The sequence below is a fragment of the Phacochoerus africanus genome, chromosome 14, assembly GCF_016906955.1.
Source record: "Phacochoerus africanus isolate WHEZ1 chromosome 14, ROS_Pafr_v1, whole genome shotgun sequence".
NCBI lineage: Eukaryota > Metazoa > Chordata > Mammalia > Artiodactyla > Suidae > Phacochoerus > Phacochoerus africanus.
In genome coordinates this window covers 35221754-35236330 of record NC_062557.1, presented here as the reverse complement: position 1 = coordinate 35236330, position 14577 = coordinate 35221754, and the positions used below count along the sequence as shown (strand labels likewise).

Genomic DNA, 14577 nt, shown 5'->3' with positions numbered 1-14577 from the left:
TAGCTATGTTTCCCAAATGCAACAGACAAGAACCACGCCTAATACAAAAGTAATTGTGATTTTTAAAACTAATATAAAGGAATAATAGATAAAAAGGAAAAGGACAAAAAATAAGGGTGGAATGAAAGAAGAATATAATAATAATGTTCATATTGGTTCAGATTCTCCTCCTAATGAAACTACAATGAAATAGGTATAAAAATACACCTAATTAGGAGTTCCTGTTGTGGCTCATCGGGTTAAGAACCCAACTAAAAGAAGAAAAAAACACACCTAATTTATAGTTTTAAATTGGTTTCCAATTATGTGTTTCTCTCTATAGATTTTATTTCATTTTATTTTGGCCACACCCACAGCACATGGAGTTCCCAGGCCGGGGAACAGATCTAAGCTGCAATTGCTACCTACACTGCAGCTGTGGCAATGCTGGATCCTTTAATTCACTGTGCCTGGCTGGGGTTCAAATCTGCATCTTGGTGCTGCAGAAACACTTTGATCCCGTTGCTCCACAACAGGAACCCCTCTCTTTAGATTTTATTTTTTTCTTTTTAAGGCCACACCTGCGGCATATGGAAGTCCCCAGGCTAGGGGTCAAATCGGAGCTGTGGCTGCTGACCTACACCACAGCCATAGCGTGCAGGATCCAAGCTGCGTCTGTGATCTACCCCAGCTTGCAGCAACTCTGGATTCTTAACCCATGGAGCAAGGCCTGGAATTGAACCTGGGTCCTCATGGATACTAGTTGGGTTCTTAACACGCTGAGCCACAATGGGAACTCCAAGAACTCCTGTCTATATATTTTAAAATTGAAACCTAAGTAACTGTTTTAAGCTGGCAGCAAGATGTGTTAAATAAATACTACATTTCATATACACTAAGACAAAAATCTCAATTTCTATTTGCTTAGCATTTCAAAACCAATATGTCTAGGAAACTATAATCAATTACACTAGAATTTTGGTATATTAACTTATTCTGCATACTTACCTAATTAGTGCCATCATGTTGATGCTGGTGAAAGTTAAAATGGATATGAATTGATAAAATTGGAATCACTTAGGAGTTCATATATATGGTATTTCAACAGTCCAAGAATAAAATGGTAAGAAGAAAACAATCTAACTCAGGTAGCAGAACTGTAAACCAAACAACGGACATTTTTTTTGCCATTACCAGATAACCTACTGGATCATCTTTTTTTTGTTTGTTTTAATGGCCACATCTGTCTAGGAAGTTCCCAGACTAGGGGTTAAATTGGAGCTGCAGCTGCCAGCCTACACCACAGCTGCAGCAACACCGATCCGGGCACAGTGGCACTGATTCCATTGTGTCACAGTGGAAACTCCAATGCCAGATCCTTTAACCCACTGAGTGAGGCCAGGGATCGAACCTGCATCCTCATGGCTACTACTCAGATTCTTAACCCCCTGAGGCACAACAGGAACTCCTGGATCATCTTGATTTCAAGATAATTTCAGGAGCACTATCTTAAGGAAAATCCCAGCTAAGACATCATATTAGCAAAAACAAAGCTCTGGCTCAACATCATATGACATTCGGCTATACCAGAAATACATTTTATTACGGACAATGAAACAGAAACAAGAGAAAACAGAGGTGTCAGTCACATATTTTATGTCCTTTTCTAGAAGAAGTAATGTTTATTAGGAAGTTGTACCCCTATTTACAATAAATATCAACAATATCATGAAATAGTGGAACAATGACTGTCCAAATACTGAACTCCTGTAACAAAAACACATTTGGGGTTCAAGAAAACACAGTATCACGTACCAAAAAATATCCCTACACACCAAAACCAAAAACCAGCTCAAGTTTAGGACTGTATTAGCTGGAAAGCATTCACTGTGTTATTGCTTTAAGAACCCCACGGAGCACCTTGTAACTCATCAATTGCACGTTCTCCTTTGGAGGGAAACAAGGTCCTCTCTCAGTCACATAGGCATAAGGAAATCTCAAAACCCAGAGGCCATCGGATGGGAGAGTGATTTCTTGTTTTTCCGGGTAGAATACTGGACATGGTGGTGGGCCTGGTTGAACCTGGAAAACACAGGTTATGTAATCATTTTAACATTTTTTTTTCAGTAAGAAACACCTGAAAGATAAATGTCTAAGCAAAGGATAAGTTCAAAGAGCACAAAACCACTCAAATATCATCCTGATTTACTACAGTTGTTTGTTTTTTTGTTTGTTTTTGTTTTTGTCTTTTTGAGGGCTGCACCTGTGGCATATGGAGATATGGAGGTTCCCAGGCCAGGGGGTCAAATCAGAGCTGCAGCTGCTGGCCTACACCACAGCCACAGCAATGTGGGATATGAACCGAATCTGCGACCCACACCACAGCTCACGGCAACACTGGATCCTTAACCCACTGAGCGAAGCCAGGGATTGAACCTGCATCCTCATGGATGCCAGTCAGATTTGGTTCCACTGAGCCATGATGAAACTCCCTCTACAGATTTTGTTTTTCTTTTTCTTTTTGGCTGCACCCCTGGCATGTGAAAGTTCCTGGGCCAGGGACTGAACCTGCACCACGGCAGAGACCCAAACCACTGCAGTCACAATGCTGGATCCTTAATCCACTGAGCCACTCTACAGATTTTGAACTTCAAGTTCTTCCTCTAACCAAATGATGTGAATTGATAATGTGACCTGATTAACACACCTCCAATTTATTTTTCAAGAAATAGAATATTAGGTATAAGAGGTAGTTAAAATTAAGAGTTCCGGAGTTCCCATCATGGCTCAGTGGTTAACGAATCCGACTAGGAACCATGAGGTTGCAGGTTCGGTCCCTGCCCTTGCTCAGTGGGTTAATGATCCGGCGTTGCCGTGAGCTGTGGTGTAGGTTGCAGACGCGGCTCGGATCCCACGTTGCTGTGGCTCTGGCGTAGGCCGGTGGCTACAGCTCCGATTCGACCCCTAGCCTGGGAACCTCCATATTCCGTGGGGGCGGCCCAAGAAATAGCAACAACAACAACAATAACAACAACAACGACAATAAATAAATAAATAAATAAAAGAGTTCCCATTGTGGGTCACCAATGAACCCAGTTAGTATCCATGAGAATGTGGGTTCAATCCCTGGCCTTGTTCAGGGTCTCAACACTGGGTTAAGGATCCAGCGTTGCCATGAGCTGTGGTGTGAGTCATAGATGTGGCTCAGATCCCGAGTTGCTGTGGCTGTGGCATAGGCCAGCAGCTGCAGCTTCAATTTGACCCCTAGCTTGGGAACTTCCACATGCCATGGGTGTGGCCCTAAAAAAAAAAAGGACAAATAATAAAATAAAATAAAATTAAGATCTTTTTTTTTCTTTGGCCACACCCAAGGAAGTCCCCAGGCCAGTGATCGAACCCATGTCACAGTGGCAACCAAAGCCACTGCTGTGACCACACTGGATCCTAAACTTGCTGTACCACGAGGGAACTCCAAGACCCATTTAATTAGTTTGATACCCTGTTCTTTTTTCAAACAATCAAACCAAGCATCAGCACTTTTGTTTGTGTGAGGCCAAAAAGGGTTGTATTTCTTACCTGAGGCATGAGTATTATCTGCAAAGGAGCATCAGGAACCACAACAAAAAGCCTCATAAGTTGAGCATAATGTGGTTTTAGCCCTCTGCCCTGAGATGATGACAGGATATATAAGGGCATATCACTATTCAGGGCTTTTAAAGCTGATTCCTTGGGCCCACTTCCCATCACTTTCATTACTTTGTCAGGTCCCGAGCACATAAACCTCCGACCTCGAGAGTCTTCATATTCAAAGCCCACAAATGCTCGAGCTATGTCATCTCGCCGTCTCCCTCTTCCCATTACAACTGCACTTCTCTTTCCAGGAATAGCTTTATTTGGAGCAGGCCAAGAATTTGTGTCTAAGTCTCCTTCATCTTCAGCTCTAGTCCTGATGACAATGTCCCAAGGCATAAGATAGTTTGTTCCTGGAATGAAGCCCTGTTGGTCCAAACCAGTATGAAAATTATAAGATTTAGCAGGACCTAGTTTAACCAAAGACCAGCTGGAGAATTTGGGTAGGAGACCTTTGGGGCAATTTGAATGTAACATGCCCGGGAGATATTCAACTGTGGATGCCTGTCGATCAACCAAGTTTGGTCTCTTCTCAGTTTTTACTTCTCCTTGACCATGAACTTCTGGATTGTCTCCTCCAGCTTGTGGATCAGCTGGATAAGTACCTAAACTATCTGTGGATTGGCCTAAACTCAAAGCTAAACTCAAGCTTGTGCTCTCGCCTTGGGTTTGAGGCTCCTTTTCTTTAAGTTTATCAGCATCTGCATCTGGAGGGGCAGGAGATGACTCGTTTTTGGCAGGAGCAGGATCTGGAGTACTTGGTTCAAATACTGGGAAATTGATATGATCCAGTTTTCCACAACATTTTTCTTCCAGAAGCTATGAAGGAAGGAAAAAAAAAAAAATCCTGTGAACTTCTCATGGAAAACAACACATTTTTCACTCTAAAAAGCAAGCTCAACAGCTAATGGGTAAGCAAATAGATACATATAAAGAACGCTGTAAGTCACATTTACTTTTCTAGATATTTTGCTTCTGAAAATATATTTTTTTACTCAGATGGTAGTTAGCAAAAGAGAGGGAAGAGAAAGAAGAAAAAAATGTGGAGCGTACCTGATAAAAGTCATAGTTAGCTGCCTTGATATCAAAGGGATCATCTCGAGGTGCTTGTTTCCTTCCACAGTTACACGCACCAGTGGATCGAGCTCGACTGTTGTGATATAGCACAGGAGGATTTCTATCAGCCTCTGGCTTTTCTCCTGGAAAATATAAGTCACTATTAATTTTAAACGCACAATTCAGAGACAAATACTTGGCATGCAACTGTATCTTACCCCCAAATTTCTCCAAATAGTTATTTGGAAATGAAAGAAGAAGAAGAAGAAGAAAAAAAAACCCAAAACACCAAAAACACAAAAACTTGACCAAACACACCTAATAGAAGAAGCAGGCAAAAATACATGAAATCATACACATTTCTTAATCTAAAGCTTTAGGGTTTCTAAGGAGATTTTATCATCATAGTGACTATATTCATTTTAGTTAAACAAAAACTCCAAGATAAAAATGTTAATATGAAATTCCTGAAACTTTGTTATTTATTTGGTATTTAATAGTTCTCATTTACTAACTCCCTAGGGCTCATTCTTAAAACACAAGAAAACAATTAGTAGTCAAAAACGATTTTTCTTTTCACAGCAGCAGAACAAACTCAAATCTGATGTACCTAAATTTCTGTAGGGCTCTCTTTTTAAAATGTCAATACAGAGTGAACAAACTCTCTTAAAACAAGAATAAACATACAGTTCTAAGTTTTGATCTCAAAATTCTGAGAAAATTTTAGCTACCTGATTTAGGTAGTGAATGAAATTTATGCACACAGTGTTGATCAGTTAAACTCCTCTCCTCACAGAGCTGATGGCCATTGCTCCAAAACTTGTAGCAGTCCTCATGCAACTGCATGGCATATTTGTGAAAGGCTGGACCCCTAGCATGTTGACTATACACTCGAAGAGCCTGGGCAAGCTGGTTCTTATGGACAGTCATTGTGTAATTATGAGGCAAATTTGACTGGTAAGCACTATGGGCCATGGGTAAAGCTTTTTGGCACCGGTTCTCTGAGAATTTTGTGTCAATATCCAAAAACCCTTCCAAGACTTTAATACTGCTTAAAATTTTAGATGTTAGCTCCCCAGTGGGAGATCCCAGGTCCTCCTCTTTCCCATCAATAGCTACTTCATATAGTTTTGAAGCTGCTGAGATCCACTTCTGATAAGTAGGAAGTTCAAAATGGGAAGGCTGTGGGTTTCTGCCCACACTGTCATCAAAACCTTTCTTGCTTAGGACGAGCTCTACATGCTGCCATAGGAATTCCCGAAGAGTAAAATCCACTAGCTGCCCTGAAGAACTGGAACTGCTGGTGTCAATATGGAAAGAAAGCTGTTGTCGGCTCTGCTGCCTCATCACCTGGTATCGCCTGGACCCAGAAAGGGGTGCAGGAACCAGCAAAGATTCAGGGTCCTTCACAGTACAATGACTTCTAAGTTGGTCCAGCAACATGCCTACTGGGTCCTCCTCCTGGCTTCCAGGCACTATGTACACAAAAGCTTGATTGGCAGGCACAGTAAAGAGACAGTTGATACTCTGATTAGTCAAGACACGACTCTTCCGGAAGATTCTATAGATCTGGTCCTCCAAGGCATGCTGCAGTCTCCTTTTGGGAGAATGCTTCTTGGGCTTGTCTGGATGAGCTGGGTCTTGGTTCCGAGGGGGTTCCACCTTGAGTGCTCCATTGAGTTGAAAGAGGAAAAGCAGTCTAGGTGGGCAAGGTCGGCAGTTTAGCTTCCAGTCTTTGCCAACTGGACAATCCTTAATGGCTGTTTTGAGGAGGGGCAGTACTTTCTGTCGCAGTCCATCTAGGGCTCTGAATACTCGATCATAAGTGATGTCAAAGGAACAAGTGGGATGGACCAGAAGCAGGATATGACAGACGGAGAAAAGGTAAAGTAGACTGAGGCACTGCAATTTCTCTTGATGCTTCCAGAACTCGTGCGCTTCTGCATGAGGTAAAGAGAGGCCGCCTCCCGCTTCTCCGCTCTGAAGGGCCCTGCAAGCCCGCAGAAGCTGGGAATTGTCACAGATGGAAGTAAGAAGAAGATACAGAACTTTGCTTTCCTGGTTGTAATAGGCTTGCAGGAGGCTGTAGTCTTGGGAACCTGGCTCAGTTCGATTCCCTTCCGCGGCAGCTACACCTCCCCGAACTGGATCCCCGGAACCGGCACCTGCCCCAGGGTCACCGGCTCCACCAGCCTCCCCGACGGCCCCAGCCTCGGTCCTGATTCTAGGCCCCGAGTCTCCAGGATCTTCCTGGCGAAAGAGGGGAAAGACTTGTCGGTCGCAAACCGTGTTCACAAGTGAAAACTTCTCAGAATTCAGGCGCAGAGCCGTCTTGCCGAAGATTCCCACCACGCAGATCTCATCCTCCCGCCAAGGAGGCTCTGGTCCGCCAGCTGCGCTGCTACTGCCCTCGGTAGGGGACCCCTCGGGACTTTCAGCGCCTGTCCAGGCTGAAGCGCCCATCAGAAGCTCTCGCAAGCTGACAGGACCCGCCATGGTGCGGAGACTACTCTAGAGTTCTTCCGGTCCGCACCGTAAACGCAACCGGCTCTCGTCCGCGTTTGAAATCCGTCCTCTGCTTCTTCAGTTCCTGCTTTCTACTTTCACTTTAGGTTCCGCCTGGCGCTTCAGCTGTCCTAGTTTTTCACCAAGGTTTTACCTAGTCCTGCACCTCAGCTGGTTTAAAGTTTCCTTAACCATAGACTATAGGAGTTGAGATATCAGAAAAACATTTGGAAGCAGTTAGTTTTTGTTTTTTCTGGAAAAACAACACGTTTAATGAGCATTGAAAGTTACAAAATCATCTTAGTGAAAAGGAGAGTGTGTGTGACAATTCTAAAATGACAATAATTACGCGAAAGATAAGGCAGAAGTATGTTGTTTGGAAGAGGAATTATATTCATCTTACGCTAGATTTAATATTGTCAAAAACTTACAGAGCATCTGCAACAGGCCTCATTAACTGTCCTTCCTCAAAAGAGGAAGGTGAATGTTGACTGTATTTTACCAGGGTGTTTTGTTGTTGTTGTTGTTGTTTTTTCTTGCTTTAATCTTTTCCCTTTCCCCCCTCTTTTTGGCTGCACCCATGGCATATGGAAATTCCTGGGCCGGAGATGGAACCCAAACCAGAACTGTGGCAGTGAAGCTACCAGGTCCTTAACCTACTGTGCCACAGTGGGATCTCCCTTGTTTTACACCTTAATCTTTTTCTATATCCTATTTTCTTTTTAACATACCACTACTCACCCACCCATTCATCTCACCTCTTTTTCTTCACTATAAGTAATGATTTATTTAAATATAGCGATTTACAATATTGTGTTAATTTCAGGTGTACAGCAAAGTGACTCAGGTATACACGTTTTTTTCTTCTGATTATTTTCCATTATTGGTTATTACAAGATACTGAATATAGTTCCCTGTGCTATACAGTAAATCCTTGTTATCTATCTTATATATGGTGGTGTGTATCGCTTAATCCCCATACTCCTAATTTATTCCTCCCCCTTTTTTCCCTTTGGTAATCATAAGTTTGATTTATATGTCTGTTTCTATTTTGTAAATAAGTTCATTTTTGTTATGTTTTAGATTCCACATATAAGTGATACAGTATGTTTGTCTTCACTCAGTAGGATAATCCATGTTGCTTTGAATGGCAATATTTCATTCTTCCTCTTTTTTTGATATACCCTCTTGTTTCTATACCCTCTCCAACATGTATTATTTGTAGACTTTTTTTTTTTCTTTTTTGGCTACCCTGCCTCATATGGAGTTCCTGGTCCAGGGATCATGTCCGAGTTGCAGCTGCAGAAACACTGGATCCTTTAACCCACTGCGCCAGGCTCAGGATTGAACCCTTACCTCCACAGTGACCTGAGCCAGTACAGTCAGGTTCTTAATGTGCTGTGCCACAGGGGGAACCCCTAGGCATACTTAATAACCTAGCAGTTCTATCCTAGTTATACACACTAAAGTAACTCTTGCCAATGTACATGTTTAAGGAGTTCCCATGATGGCTCAGTGGAAATGAATCTGACTAGCATCCATGAGGACACAGGTTCGATCCCTGGCCTCCCTCAGTGGGTTAAGGATCCGGTGTTGCTGTGAGCTGTGGTGTAGGTGCAGACACAGCCTGAACCTGACATTGCTGTGGCTGTAGCTGTGGCTTAGGCCAGCAGCTGTGGCTCAGATTCGATCCCTAGGCCAGGAACCTCTATATGCTGTGGGTGCAGCCCTAAAAAGATAAAAAACAAAAAACAAAAAACAAAAAAAAAAACAAGCACATGTTCAAGAATGTTCATAATGGCATGCATGGGTCATAATAGCTCCAAAATAGAAACAATGCTAATGTCCATTGGCAATAGTGAATTATTAACTATATTCATAAGTCAAAAATGTACTGTATAGGCCCTCATGGCCTAGTGAGTTAAGGCTCCACCACTGTCACTGCTGTGGCTCTGGTTACACCTGTAGAGCAGGTTGGATCCCTGGCTTGGGAACTCCTTCATGCTGTAAGTATAGCCCCCCCCCCAAAAAAAAATTATCTGTAGCATTGCATAATAACATGGTTAAATCTTAAATATAATGTAGATGGAAGCCAAAAACAAAAGAAAATATAATGTATGATCCTATTTACAGAGTTCAAAAGCAAGCAAAATAAACCGTAGTATTTAAGGATGCATATTTAGAGGGGGAAAAGCAAGCAGATCAGTAGTTACTTTTTTTTTTTTTTTTTTTGGTCTTTTGAGGGCCGCACCTGAGGCATATGGAGATTCCCAGGCTAGGGGTCTAATCGGAGCTACAGCTGCCAGCCTATGCCACAGCCACAGCAACTCCAGATCTGAGCCACATCTGCAAACTACACCACAGCTCATGGCAACGCCGGATCCTTAACCCACTGAATGAGGCCAGGGATCAAACCCGAAACCTCTTGGTTCCTAGTTGGATTCGTTTCCGCTGTGCCATGACAGGTACACCAGTAGTTACTTCTTGAGGAAAGAGATTATGATGAGGGGAAAAGGCAGGGCTTCTAGAGTCACAGAAATGTCCCTTTCTTGGTGGTTACATGAGTGTTTTATGATTTGTTAATTTATATATTTATATGTCTTATGCATTTTCCTGTATGTGCTATATTTCTAGTAAAAAGATATTAAAAAAGATAAAGACCAGAAGTTTTGTACTATTCTTTATTTGAAAACATAACCAGAGGTACCCCAGATGTTTGTATTCTCTGGGTGACATTCAGTCTCAAACACTGGAAGCATACGATCAGCAACAATTTCATGAAACCACAGCAGTTACAACAATTTAATGAAACCATAGCAGTTGCAGGTACAATATAAAGCCTGTTATAAAAATTAGCAAAAGATGTAAGAGAGAACACATTTCAATACTGGTACAATGGTAATAGCAGCTTTACAAATGTTTATTTGATTTTTTACAGCTTTTTTGTTTTCTTTTTACAGCCTACTGCATATATGGAGACTCTCAGGCTAGGAGTTGAATCAGAGCTGCAGCTGCAAACCTACAACACAGCCACAGCAACTCGGGATCTGAGCCATATCTGTGACCCACTCACTCTATAGCTTGCAGCAACACTAACCCACTGAGAGGCCAGAGATCAAACCCACATCCTCACAGAGACATTGTCAGGTCCTTAACCTGCTGAGCCACAACAGGAACTCCTATTATGGAGTTCCTATAGCTTATTCATTTATTTATTTTTAGGTCCACACCTGAGGCATATACAAGTTCCCAGGCTAGGGGTCAGATTGGAGCTATAGCCGATGGCCTACACCACAGCCACAGCAACGCCTGATCCGAGCTGGGTCTGAAACCTACACCACAGCTCGCACCAACACTGGATCCTTAATCCACTGAGCAAAGCTAGGAATCAAACCTGTGTCCCCATGAATGCTAGTCAGATTCGTTTCCGCTGAGCCATGACAGGAACTCCCCTTCTATAGCATTAAAAAAAAAAAAGAACCTTTATCTCACAAGAATGATCAAAGTGTTTAAATTATTTTTATTTATTTAAAAATTTTTTATGGCCAAGCCTGTGGCATACAGAAGTTCCTGGGCCAGGGATTGAATCCAAGCTGCGGCTGCAACTTGCAGCTGCAGCAGTACAGGATCCTTTAACCAGCTATGCCAGGCTGGGGATAGAAACTAACACCTCCACAATGATCAGAGTCACTGCAGTCACTGCAGCTGCTGCAGTCAAATTCTTACCCCACTGCACCACAGTGGGAATGCCTCAAATCGTTTAAATTAAATTGATATAACACAGCAGTTTATTAATACTATAAACATTACAAATGTCCTTATAGAATATTTTGTTACAAGTACTTGCTTTAATCTGTGATCATTCTCTTTAATTTACATAATATAAACATAGCGGCAGGTTAAAGATTTTACTAGAAGCAGATATATTTCTTAACTTCATTATGTTTCATTTTCATCCATAAGTGTAATTATAAATGTGAGTCTCATAAAAACAAAACACTGTTCCCAGGTCTGTTTTTCGTTCTGGTGATTTGGCACAAGACTCTATTTTGGGTGAAAGAGAAGCCTGCCTGAAGCCATAGTAGTGTCTACTGATAAGCAGACATGATTGACAAACTAGAGGCTTCCAGAAATAACGGGCAACTTCATAGGAGACTAACTGATAGGGTTGCCAAATAAAATATACCATGACCAGTTAAATTTTAATTTCAGATAAATAATTTTTTTAGTATAAATATGTCCCATGCAATATTTGATATATATTTATACTTTAAAAATTATGCATTGGAGTTCCCATTGTGGCGTATTGGAAATGAATCCGACTAATAACCATGAGGTTGAGGGTGCGATCCCTGGCCTTGCTCCGTGGGTTAAGGATCCGGCATTGCCATGAGCTGTGGTGTAGGTCACAGACGAGGCTCAGATCCTGTGTTGCTGTGGCTGTGATGTAGGCCAGTAGCTATAGCCCTGATTCAACCCCTAGTATGGGAACGTCCGTATGCCTCGGGTACAGCCCTAAAAAGCGAAAAAAAAAAAAAAAAAATTCATTGTTTAGGAGTTCCCTTGTGAGACAGCAGGTTAAGGATTCTGTTGTCACTGCTATGGCTTGGGTCACTGCTGGGAAGTGGGTTCAATCCCAGGCTTGGGAACTTCCACATGTCACAGGCAATGCCCCCCCCCCCAAAAAAAAATTCACTGTGTAATAGGACATATTTATACCTAAAAGCTATTTGTTGTTTATCTGAAATTCAAATTTGATGGGGTGTCATATATTTATATTTGCTAAATCTGGCAACCCTGTACTAGCAGGAAAAAGCAAAATCCAGTGAGGTGTGCATGATAACTGCTATTGAATTGACAGGCTGTTGAGGACAGGAAGTCAGATCTTACAATGAAGCTGCCCTGGACTTCAGAGAATCCTTGGTGGGCCACTGTGGAAAATACAAGGTTCATGTTGAGGTTGTCATGAAATATATATCAACTAAACATGCAACTAACATGAATGTAGATAACAGATACCAAAGCGAGGAAGATCTCAGACTTCAGTAAGCCAGATATAACTACCTAAGATGCTAGAAATGATATTCTAATTTTTAAGGTCACATTGGATCTCTTGCTTAAAATCCTTCTGGAATAGTTAGATTTGGTTGGAGGATGATCTTACTTCTTCTTCTTGTTTGCTTTTTAGGGCCACACCTGGGGCATATGGAGGTTCCTAGGCTAGAGGTCAAATCAGAGCTACAGCTGTTGGCCTTCACCACAGCCACAGCAACACAGGACCTGAGCCATGTCTGCAACCTACGCCACAGCTCACGGCAACACCAGATCCTTAATCCACTGAGGGAGGCCAGGGATCAAACCCGAAACCTCATGGTTCCTAGTTGGATTCATTTCTGCTCCGCCATGATGGGAACTCCTGATCTTCCTTCTTAACTGCTTATCCTGAACAGAAATAAAACCTAGAGAGTCTTTCTTTTGGGGGGGGGGGTTAAGGTTGTAGCGCTTAATGAGTGCATGAGCTTTACAAGCTGAGATGCTTTGCTTTTCAATTGCATGAGAATACCCAAGATGAATGGGCACTAAGTTATTTTCATAATGTCATAACTGCACTTAGAGATTACAAATTAGAGTTATCTACTTAAACTTGAACAACCTCCCCAACCTAAATTGAGTAATTCCAGGATAAACATAGCTTTTAGGATTGTGTTCTCTTAATGATCATGAAAACTAGAAAATATCCAAAATACTCACTTTGTACTACAGTATGTGTGGGCTCTATACATATTTTATTTTATTTTTGTCTTTTTGCTATTTCTTGGGCCGCTCCTGTGTCATGTGGAGATTCCCAGGCTAGGGGTCCAATCGGAGCTGTAGCCACTGGCCTACACCAGAGCCACAGGAACGCAGGATCTGAGCCGTGTCTGCAACCTACACCACAGCTCACGGCAACGCCAGATCGTTAACCCACTGAGCAAGGGCAGGGACTGAACCCGCAACCTCATGGTTCCTAGTCGGATTCGTTAACCACTGCGCCACGACGGGAACTCCTATACATATTTTAATTCTTCAAATGAATTATATATTAATATAACTGTTTATATATACTACATAAGGATTGGGATAATTTTATCTGTATGTTTTATGGATCATCACATGCAGTCAGGAAGAGGTGGCATCAGTTTTGTTCATCAGAGCTGCTTGAAAGTGGCAGAGTTTGAGTTGGGCTTCTAGGGTGAGCCAGCTATGAAAAAAAAACAAAAAACAACAAAGTCCCAATTATAACATGAATTATGTTCCTGTGATACTCAGCTTTCCTTCTTATTCACTAATAGGACCCAGATTTTATGTTTTGTTTGTTTGTTTGTTTGTTTTGTTTTGTTTTTTGTCTTTTTGCTATTTCTTGGGCCGCTCCCGCGGCATATGGAGGTTCCCAGGCTAGGGGTCGAATTGGAGCTGTAGCTGCCGGCCTACGCCAGAGCCACAGCAACACGGGATCAGAGCCATGTCTGCAACCTACACCACAGCTCACGGCAATGCTGGATCGTTAACCCACTGAGCAAGGGCAGGGACCGAACCCACAACCTCATGGTTCCTAGTCGGATTCGTTAACCACTGCGCCACCATGGGACATCCAGGACCCAGGTTTTATGAAAAGCAGCAATGCATCCAGATTCTAAGAACTACCTTTTCCAGATTCCCTGAAATAATAAGTTCCTGATTATCATCTGTTTAAAGAAATAAAGAAATGAAGGGTGTAATAACCTATATGGGAAAAGAACATGAAAAAGAATGGATATACGTTTGTGTATAACTGAGTCACTTTGCTGTACACCTGAAAGTAACACAACACTGTAAATCAATTATACTTCAATATAAAGTAAAAATTAGGAGTTCCCTGGTGGCCTAGCAGTTAGGGATCTGGCATTGTCAATGCTGTGGCACAGGTTTGATCCCTCGATTCGGAACTTCTACATGTTTCAGGCTTATCAAAAAAACAAAATAAGGAGTTCCAGCTGTGGCATATTGGGATCAGCAGTGTCTTGGAAGCACTGAGATGCAGGTTCAATCCACAGCCTGGCACAGTGGGTTAAGGATCTGGTGTTGCTGCAGCTGTGGCTTAGGTTGCAATGCAGCTCGGATCTGATCCCTGGCCTGGGAACTCCATACACCATGGAGCAGCAAAAAAAGGAAATAAATAGGGAGTTCCTGTCCTGGGTCAGTGGTAATGAACCTGACTAGCATCCATGAGGACTTAGGTTTGATCCCTGGCCTCGCTCAGTGGGTTAAGGATCTGGCATTGCTGTGAGCTGTGGTGTAGGTCGAAGATAAGGCTTGGATCCCACGTTGCTGTGGCTGTGGCATAGGCCAGCAGCTGTAGCGCCAATTCGACCCCAGCCTGGGAACTTC

General features: G+C 42.4%; 2 protein-coding genes across 6 annotated transcripts in view; both read right to left on the bottom strand.

Moving 5' to 3' along the window:
- Positions 1-1620: 1620 nt before the first annotated feature.
- On the bottom strand, positions 1621-7187 carry SMG8 (SMG8 nonsense mediated mRNA decay factor). Its single transcript, XM_047758178.1, has 4 exons — positions 5397-7187; positions 4663-4808; positions 3556-4428; positions 1621-2061 (listed from the first exon to the last, which is right to left on the bottom strand). The coding sequence occupies exons 1-4, from the start codon at positions 7159-7161 to the stop codon at positions 1864-1866; spliced, it is 2982 nt and encodes a 993-aa protein (XP_047614134.1). The 5' UTR covers positions 7162-7187; the 3' UTR covers positions 1621-1863.
- Positions 7188-11827: 4640 nt separating this feature from the next.
- Positions 11828-14577, bottom strand: part of PRR11 (proline rich 11) — a 32114-nt gene continuing 29364 nt past the window's right edge. For 4 of the 5 annotated variants that reach the window (XM_047757924.1, XM_047757925.1, XM_047757926.1 and 1 more), the window contains one exon: positions 13215-13411. In XM_047757924.1, the coding sequence (XP_047613880.1) occupies positions 13346-13411 (66 nt within the window). In that variant the 3' untranslated portion in view covers positions 13215-13345. Of the gene's footprint in view, positions 12102-13214; positions 13412-14577 lie in introns of those variants that run through there. The other variant, XM_047757927.1, reaches the window with a different exon arrangement.